The sequence below is a fragment of the Dendrobium catenatum genome, unplaced genomic scaffold, assembly GCF_001605985.2.
Source record: "Dendrobium catenatum unplaced genomic scaffold, ASM160598v2 fragScaff_scaffold_343, whole genome shotgun sequence".
NCBI lineage: Eukaryota > Viridiplantae > Streptophyta > Magnoliopsida > Asparagales > Orchidaceae > Dendrobium > Dendrobium catenatum.
This window is the reverse complement of record NW_021318805.1, coordinates 291,207-301,438: the sequence shown is the minus strand read 5'-3', so window position 1 is coordinate 301,438 and position 10,232 is coordinate 291,207. Positions and strand designations below refer to the sequence as shown.

General features: G+C 34.2%; 1 protein-coding gene across 3 annotated transcripts; it reads left to right on the top strand.

The window, feature by feature from the left end:
• The first annotated feature begins 803 nt into the window (after window positions 1-803).
• LOC110104765 (vacuolar protein sorting-associated protein 55 homolog) lies at window positions 804-9,542 on the top strand. Of its 3 annotated transcripts, none has more exons than XM_028693724.1 (5): window positions 804-1,047; window positions 6,033-6,208; window positions 6,320-6,359; window positions 6,445-6,529; window positions 9,188-9,542. In XM_028693724.1, exons 2-5 carry the CDS (start codon window positions 6,110-6,112, stop codon window positions 9,375-9,377), a joined length of 414 nt encoding a protein of 137 aa, XP_028549557.1. In that variant the 5' UTR covers window positions 804-1,047; window positions 6,033-6,109; the 3' UTR covers window positions 9,378-9,542. The 3 variants fall into 3 exon arrangements, with proteins under 3 accessions (XP_028549557.1, XP_020689673.1, XP_020689672.1); XM_020834014.2 differs by having other exon boundaries at window positions 806-1,014; window positions 6,058-6,208; XM_020834013.2 differs by having other exon boundaries at window positions 809-1,047; window positions 6,058-6,208.
• The last annotated feature ends 690 nt before the right edge of the window (window positions 9,543-10,232 follow it).

Genomic DNA, 10,232 nt, shown 5'->3' with positions numbered 1-10,232 from the left:
AGCAGTTTTATGAAGACCGGGTTCGTTTATTGATTCATGTATGACCTAATTCTTCCGTCATATGATATTATGAATTGGTCATATCGCCTAAGAATCTAAACTTCTTCTTCACTAATCTTGTTTTCTTATTTCAAAATAAGAGTTCTCATGATCTTTCACTTCTAAAAAAAAGCATATGATGTTCTTTACAAAGAGCATATCTCCTAAAAAAAAAAAACTCAATAGCAGCACAAAAAGGTAATCTCCTCAGAAAATATGCAGTTTTAGTTAGGAACCGGAATTTCAATCTGCTCGTCAAATGGGAGAGGACGACCGACTTGAGTCTTGAGATTCGCGAAAGGAAGAAGATAAGCGGTGTGGGACGTTCGCAAAATAGTCGACCGCTCGGTTGGGATGCCTTCGCACGGGCTGGAGAAAATGACTGTGGGATTCAAACATGAGAGAGGGAGCTGCTCCAGTAACAAGTAAGAGGAGAGGTGATTCCCGAGCTCTTTCGAGGTTTGGGTTTGACGGAGACAATGGAGTGCCATTTTTGATGAGGGTAAAGGTTTTTAAGTGGTAGAAAAGTAAATAGTAAAGTTTAGATATTAGATAAGTAAATATAGCAGTTTTAAGTGTTATGTATGTAAAAACCCCATTTTTAAAAGAAGTATTAAACTCAATTTATATTTATTAATTCCCCAAAAAAAAAATTATATTTATTTAATCTACGTGCATTATATTAAAATTTCTAAAATTTAAAAAATGGTTTCAATGAACACAACACGGTACCCACAATTGCACCAGAACCCGATGTATGCGACACGAGAAATCATTCACCATCGGTCCCTTTCGGCTTTCGCCGGTAGCTTTACGTGGTCTCGCTTTAATATGTATTTATCTTTAGGTTTTGGCTTGCTCGCTTGGAGAGAAGGAAGAAGGCACATGAACGGCAAGGGCTTCGTTGGGGTCAAGGGAAACCCTAGATTCAAGGGAGGTTGATCTGGAGAGAGCGTCTCTTATTGTGAACAACAAGTGATTCCTCTTTTAAGTCGCTCACCTTTTTCGGTAACTTAAAATTCACATTTTTTGTTAATCTTTTGATGAATCCTCAATTTGTGTTCTCGATGGAGGGAAACCTATCGGTAGATTTTCCCTGCAGATATATTATCTTTTAAATATTTTGCAGCATAAGTGGTTCATGGCTTTTTATACGTTCAAATTTATTTTCTTTGTTTTTTTTTAATGAAGAAAGTAATGCTTGGGAATTGGTTTATGTTACTGAAATGACCATGATGTAGAACCAAAATTAGATTCAGGTAATGTTAAATTTAATCAGGATGCATTGAGGGATCCTGAATCCTGATCCGTTATGTGAAACTTGATTGATGTTAATTTAAAATCAAATATTTGATTAAGAAATATAATTTAAATCACATGAAAATCATGCTTGAATGTAAAAATACAATTAAGTGAAGAAGGAAAATTATGCGGAGCGATGCATGCAAATTTTGATGTTGTGCTTAGAGCAAATTAAATATCTAGTTTGGGATTTCTTAGCGCATCTTTCCTTCAAGAATAATATACTCTGGCCTCTAACCTATTTTCATTATAGTGCAAGTCTTATGAAAAATATTTTGTCCACCAAATGCTTAAAAGGCAAAATTTAAAAGAGAAAGAAGAGTGTCCAAAATTTAGTGAAGTTGTTAGAGGGAGAGTGCAAGGATGAGAGTTTGATGGACTCATCGTGAATTATTGAATAGTTTCCCTGAACTTAATTCCTCTATATATTAGACAAATAATTGAATCCCTTTATAATCATGCTAACTATAGGGAAATCAATCTCATGTGTATGAAGCTATGATAGCGAGTAATAGAACATATACTTAGAATAATTACATCAATTTTGGAGAACAAATTCAAGAGCATGGAAGCGATTTCATGTAAAACAATTATGAAGTCTAAATGTGAAAAGGTTCGATAGCTCTAGTGGCCTTCCAATGACCTGGTTAGAAGAGTAGATATATTAGATTCGACCCATGTTAATAAAGGTAGAGGTAGACTTAAAAAGACTTGGTTATAAAGTATTAGAAATGACATTTTTTATTAGATTTACAAGTGAATTTGATTCTTCATAGGACACAGTGGAGAAAAAAGATTCATTTAGTTGACCCCACATATTAGGATATAGGCTTGATGATGATAGACATATGCTTTTTATTGTTCTTGATAAGGTATATGATCAAGTACCATGATAATTGATTTGATGTGCTTTATGGAAAATATGTGCATGTCAAATATATAAAAGTTGATATGTTTTAATTTAAAATTGAATCTTTGATAAAGAAATATTATTAAATCACATGAAAATCAATTTCACATATAAACTAGAATTAAGTTAAGAAGGAAAAGCATGTTGTAGTGAGCATGCAAATTTGACATTGTCTTTCAATAAAATTTAATTTCTCGTGCAGGATTTGTTAAAAAATCTTGCCTCACAAAGTACGATACTCTATTGCCCACCCCATCTTCAAGATAACACAAACTTTGAAGTTATTTATAAACATTTTGCCCTCTGAATGCTCAAAAGATGAAATTTAAAAGATAAAAAAAGAGTTTCTAAAATATAGTAATAGCTAGAGGGAGAGTGTAATGAAGAGGTTTTAATGGACATATCATGAATTGTAGAATAGTTCTTAGGGACATAATTCTTATATAGATTGTGCTAACTATAGAGAAATCAAACTTATGTGTCATGCAATTAAGCTATGGAGCAAGCCATAAAACAAATACAACATCACAACATGAAGCCTTTGTCCAACTATGTGGGGTCGGCTATATGAATCCTTTTTCTCCATTATGTTTATTAAGAGTCAAATTCTCATTTAAATTTAATTTTAAAAAATGTCATTTATAATTTTTTTAGCCTAGTATTTTTTAGGTCTACCTCTACATTTCTTAACACAGGCCAAATCTAATGCATCTACTATCCTAACTGGATAATCGGAAGGGTAACATTTTATGTATTCAAGCCATCTAAGGCAACTCTTTCTAATATTCTCAGCCACTGGAGCTACTCCAACCCTTTCACGTACGTACTCGTTTTACATTCTATCTCTAAGAGTGTAGCCACTCATCCACCTGAGCACTCTCTTCTTTGTAACATTTAACATAACTTTATGCTTCCTTTTAATGGCCAACATTCTGCGCCACAAAGCATTGCAGGTCTCATGACCATCTTTTAAAATTTTTCTTTAAGTTTGAGGGGTACTTTTCTATCACACAATAGGGCCCGATGCATTCCTCCACTTAACCATCCAACTTGAATTCTAGTATTCTACTAATGATATCCCCATCTATTTCACTACAATAGAACCAAGATGTCTAAAACGAGTACTTCTATTAATGACATGATCACCCAAAGTCATAATCCCTCTACTAGATATATTACTACTAAAATTACATTCCATTTATTCTGTTTTAGATCCACTCCAACGAAAATCTTTAGAATCTATGGTTAATCTCCATAATTAAAGTTTTCTTTCACTCCCTCTCTAGTCTTATTAACAAGAAAAATATACAACAACAACAACAGCATTAAGCCTTTATCCCACTACGTGGGGTCGGTTACATGAATCATTTTTCTCCATTGTATCCTATTAAAATTCAAAATTCTCGTTTAAATATAATAAAGAAAAATCATTTCTAATATTTTCTAACCAAGACTTTCTAGGTCCGCCTCTACCTTTCTTAACATAAGTCAATCTAATACCTCTACTTTTCTAATCGGGTCATCGGAAGGCCACCGTTTTTTGTGACCAAACCATCTAAGGCGTCTCTCTCTAATCTTATCTTTTACTGACGCTACTCCAACCTTTTCACGTATATGCTCATTTCATATCCTATCTCTAAGGGTAAAGCCACTCATCCACCTGAGCATCCTCATCTCTGCCACACTTAACTTAGTATTATGCTTCTCTTTTAATGATCAACAAGAAAAATATCATCAACAAAAAACATACACAAGGGAACATTCTCTTGTAAATGTCTAGTAGGAACATCCATGACTAAAGCAAAAAATATATGAGCTTATAGCTGATCCTTAATGTAATCCAACTGAAAGAAGAAAGCACTTGGTCAAACCATCTTGTGTTTGAACACAAGTGACAGCTCCTATATACATATCTTTAATGACTTGAGTATAAATATTATTAACTCCTTTCTTTTCTAAAACTCTCCAGAGCACTTCTCTTAAAATTTTATTATATGCTTTTCTAAATCAATAAATATCATATGTATATCCTATTTATTCTCTCTATACTTTTATCAAACATTTCAATAAATGTATAGCTTCCATAAAAAACCTACCCAACATGAATCCAAATTAATTTTGAGAAATCTTAATATCACGTCATAACCTATGTTCAATAATTCTCTCCCATAGTTTTAGAGTATGTCTCATTAACTTAATTCCTCTATAATTCGTACACTCCTGTGCATCACCTTTATTCTTAAAAATAGGAATCAACACACTTTTTCTCCACTCATTCATTTTGAACAAATTTTTGGGTTTAAGCTATAGAACAAATGCTTAGAATAATTACATTCATTTTGAAGAATTTTTTTAGTGCCTAAAGTGAAAGATCTTTTATGGAAATAACTTTTGTGTTAAAACAATCAATGAAGTGTATAAGGTAAAGAAAAGATCTTTATTTGATTTGTATTGATCTTTAAAAAGCATATGATTGAGTACCATGAGAATTTATTGGACATTCTTTAATACAAAAAATGCGTGTGAAAGATACATTCATGTTCTTTAGGATATTTATAATGAAATATTGATTACTATTAGAAGTAGCTGTGGAGTATTCCCAAGAATTTTCAAATATCAGATGTTAATATTAAGGATTAACAGTGAGCCTATATCTTTTTGCATTAGTTACAAAGATGCTTGTAAAAGATATTCAAAGAAATATGACTTGACTTTGCAAATCTTGTTCTAAGTAGTGACACTTGCTAAAATAAGTAAAAATTTAGAATAATGAAGTTTATGATATTTACATTTAATGGGTAATTAAAGGAAATATTTAGTATTGCTGGAATATAAGGTGCTACCTAGGTATCATAGTATAGAATATGCTGGAATGACATATATTAAAAATAATGGGATTGAAAATAAACTTAGGTGGTTTGGACACATACAACATCATAATTATCATTAGCCTTATGGCCGTTATACCAACTATTTTGGGTCAGTGCTATAAATAGTCAATCTTCATTCATTCAAAATTATTCTTCACAAATAATTTCCAACTTCTATCCAAGTCATCTCTAAGTCTACCTTTTTTTCTTCATAATCCTTTGATGCTAAATTTATCAACCCGTTTAACAGGGTTGCTTTCTATCATGTTGTACATGTCCAAATTATATAATCTTGCCTTTTTTTACCGGTAATATTTCTTTCGTCTTATTCTTTTTTTTTTTTGCTCGTTGATATCATCAAGAAATCTAGTAGCAAAAATCTTGATTTTTTTCGCTTATGCTTTTTGAATGATGATTTATAGAGGACATATCTACTAGCAGGGGCCGCAGGGCGCTGACTGCCATCCCATAAACTCAAGCGGCTACATATCCCTCCTTTGAAGTAAAAATCATCTGCAAGGGCTGATTATAATGAATTTTCAGTAATTTATTTTTGAAGTTATTATGGAGGAAATGATTGCATATGTAGTGCTAAATATCACCTAGATATTTGATTTAAAACATTCTTCTGTAAGTTAATAAAGTTAATTCGCTAGCCTTACCACTGTATTAGGCAATAATGATTATAGTCTGAGAAGGATGGGACAAGGGTTCATTAAACGTTTGTGTACCATTATTTTTTATTAAATATTCTTAAGCTGTGATGGAATGCAAAACCTATTGTTCAAGTAAATTTAGAAATACGAGCATTTAACGTCTCTTATTTTGTTCTCTGGTAGCCTGTAATGAGCATTGAGTTGGAACTTTTTCACTTCTATGAATATTCTCTGATGGTCGTACTCATTGATTAGCTACGGTGTTTCCCTTCTGCTGCAGAGTCAAGCTTTAGCTTCAAGAATCTTCTAATACACTGTTGCCAAGAGAAATCATGGCAGGCTTTTCACGTCGTTTGATTGCCTGCTTGCAAACTGGAAAGCTTGCTTTTTTAGCACTTTTGGTAGCATCTGGAATTGTGTTGCAGGTTTTGGTTAGTATTCTCTACACTTCTAAATATTTCTACCGGCCTTACTTATTTTATGAAGCTAAACATTTACCTGTTCCTCTTTCACTCTCTTATATTTTCGTTATGATGTTGCAGGCTTGTGCTGTATATAATAACTGGTGGCCCATGCTAACAGGTAACAGTTACAGGGATCATAGTTTGATAATGATGGGAATATAATTGGTGAGCAAGATTTTAATGTTCAATTGATTTCACTGCAGCTGTAATGTATGTCATTCTTCCAATGCCTTTGCTATTCTTTGCTGGTTCTGATAGCTCGTCACTAATGTCCAGTGATTCAGATAGGTGAGTTAACTGCTTTAATTGTTAAGGATTTACATGAATGATCTACTTTTATACACTTAAAAACTCATATATGTGCTCTCATGACTTGCATATGTCCTCAGCCTTTACATTCCATCTGTCCAAATTGTTAACAGAATAAAATGATTTGTCCATTGATCATGCCTGCTATGTCTGCCACTTCCCTCTACTGCAAATTGTCACCATGCTTTCCTTGCCATCCATTTGATAGGATAATGATAGGAAGTGCTTGTGAAACTCAAGATAATACTTGGATGAAATTAAATTTCAGCAATCTCTAACACAAACCATAAGTAGAACACAAGAGGAATAGCAAGGGAAATATTGTAATAGATGAATTAGGGAAGAAAACAAATAAGATACAATGGATCTTCAATTGGAGATGAGGGTCAGACTCCCCCAATCTCTAGCCTGCGACTAGAGCTTAAACAAAAACCTAAGAACTATCCAAATTTCAGTAAATACAAGACATCCTAACCCTAGTATACCCCTCCTCCGAATTTTCTCTCCTAAATTGCATTAATTCCTTCATTCAAGCCACCTGGAAGAGGGGTGGAACTCACGTTGGCGGAACTCCTCCGATAAAACTGAGCCGGTTCAGGTTGGTCTGGCTGGACCGGTCCAGTGACTAGTCTAACAATATGTCCCTCCCAAAGACCCTCATTGTCATCAAGGTGGAATGATAGAAATTGATGCTTCACTCTCTCACACGGCTCCCATGCGGCGTCGTAGTCAGGTAGGGTCTTTCACTTTATTAGCACTTCCTTGAGCCCACATTCTCCTTGTCATAGCCCTTTTAACCCTAGGGGTTTCAACACGACTTCCAAGTCCTCAGTCTGTATCTTAGGTAGCTTTGAGCTAACAACATGATCTCCAATAGCTCTCCTCAACTGTGAATCATAGAACACTAGGTGTATGGTAACGGTCGGGGGTAACCTTAATCGGTAAGCCACAATTCCAATCCTCTCCGATATCTTGTAAGGGCCAAAGTATCTGGGTGCTAACTTTTCGCTTCTCCTAGTATCAACCGTTCTTTGTCTATAAGGACAAAGATTGATTAAGTTTAAAATTTATTAAATATTAACTAATTTATAAAAAAAAGGACGAAGCTTCAAATATATCTTATCCTCCATCTCAAACTGTATGTCCTTCATATGCCCATATGTCTGCTTCTTTATGATCTGCTAAGCCCTCGTCGAGTGCTTTTTTAATTCCTCCATCACCTTTTCTCTCTCCTTAAAGTACTGTTCCATTGAAAAAACAGACGTGCTACCCTGCCCAAAATGCACCATTGGGATGGTTCCCTTTCATACAACACTTTAAAAGGAGTCATCTTGGAAACCGAATGATACGAAGTGTTGTACCAATACTCTGCCCATGATAGCCACTTGGCCCACAACTGATGTGTCTCTGAAGCGAAACATTGCAAGCAAATCTCCAAGCACCTGTTAACCACCTCCGTCTGCTCATCTGTCTAAGGGTGGTAAGCGGTGCTTCTCTTCAATACTGTCCTCTGTAACATGAAGAATTCCCTCCGAAAGTGATTGAGGAACACCTTATCTCGGTTGGACACTATATACTTCGGTATCCCATGCAGTTTGATCACCTATCTGATGAGTGTCGCTTCCACTGTCACTATCGTGTAGGAATGCTATAGGGGAATGAAGTGGGCATATTTGCTCAACATGTCAACTATCACCAGAATCATTGTAAACCTCTCAGATCGAGGTAACCCTTCTATAAAGTCCATGTTGAACTCCTCCCATACCCTATCTGGTAGAGTTATGGGTTGAAGTAACCCCCTAGAGTCATGGTAATGTACTTGTTCCACTAACATACCTCACATCTAGCCACCATCTCTTTCACATAGAAGACATAGGATGGTTGAAGTGGAGGAATACATCGGATTTATTATGTGATAGAAAAGTACCACTCAAACTTAAGGGAAAATTATATAAGATGGTGGTTAGACCTGCAATGCTTTATTGCATAGAATGTTGATCATTAAAAGAGAAACATAATATTAAGTTAAGTGTTGCAGAGATGAGGATGCTCAGGAGTAGCTTTACTCTTAGAGATAGGAGCATATACATGAAAAGGTTGGAGTAACTCCAGTGGCAGATAAGATTAGAGAGAGAGTCGCCGTAGATGGTTTGGTCACATAAAACGACGGCCTTCCGATGACCCGAGTAGGATAGTAGATGTATTTGATTTGACCTATGTTAAGAAATGTAGAGGTAGACATAAAACAACTTGGTTAGAAAATATTAGAAATGGTCTTTCTTTATTATATTCTAAATGAGAATTTGACTATTAACATGATACAATGGAGAAAAAAAATTCATGTAGCCGACTCCAAGTAGTTGGATAAAGGCTTGTTGTTGTTATTGGTGTTGTTGTAATTTTTTTTAAATAAAGATGAACATATTTACTTTTTTTCCCTGGTAGAGGGCAACAATTTCTCATTCAGCTGTTGTAGTTAATCCCCATCTGCATAAATGTAAATCACAAAGTTCCATCCACTTGTTTAGACAAATTTTTGTTGTCATATTAGCTTCGTACCAAATTCTTTTTCTTCAGCTTAAAATAAAAATGATTGGCTAAACGAAATTGTTTCTTCCACATTTTCCATGTGCACAGCTGGGTGGATATCACTAAGTTTCTTACAGGTGCGTCTATAGTAGGAAGCATTGCCATTCCTTCCATATTAAAGCACGCAGGCATGATCTGCTTAGGAGCTCTGCTGATGGAGCTCTCTTCCTTCTTTGTCTTTGGCTTGGCCATTCTTTTGTTCCTTGTAATGAATCGAGAGGATGATTACAGTATATAGTGAGAATATGAAGGCGATGAGCGAGTGTGTAAGCTTGTTATTTGATTAATGATTGATCTGTACAGAGCTGCTGCCGCTTTCCTTTAGATTCTGTACATGCTGTGTATCTGCATGGATGTTACAGATACATATTTTTAATAATTACTTTTCTAATCTTTTTTTTTTCTTTTTTGCCCTGTTATTAGTGCCATTATATTTTGAGTGGGCATGCACACTATTAGAAATATTCAATAAAATCCATCATTTTTTTTTTTTGCCTTTATGAATTGGTTTTTGGTCAGCTTTTGTATTATGTATGATAACCATATTGGTTCAGGCAAAAGCAAATAAAATGCTTAGGTATAAAATACTCGAGCAAAGTGCTTGAACATTTTAATTTAAGCTAAGGCTTCGTTTGGGATGGCTTTCTTACTGCTTTTTAAAGTAGTTTTTTAGTTCAAAAATCTGTTGAGTTTTTTTTTTTACTAAAAAATTGTTTTAGAAAGCAGTAAGAAAGTTGTCCTAAACTAATAAGACTTTATTTGGGACGGCTTTTTTACTGCTTCTTAAAGCTAATTTTTAGTATAAAAATTAAAACCATTGTACTATAAAATTGTTTTAAGTAGTAAGAAAGCCGTCCTAAATGAACAGTAAGTCGAAGTTTTTGTTTGGGACAATTTTCTTGTTATTTTCTTAAGTAATTTTTTAGTACAATTTTTTTTTTTTAAAATTTTTGTACTAAAAAAGTAATAAAAAACAGCAAAAAAGCCTAAATGGTGCTAGAATTAGAGTTGGAATCCCATAATGCTTAATAATTTTTTTGAAGTGAGAATTTAATGCAAGAGAGACATATCGTACCAAGTTAAATTAGATTAT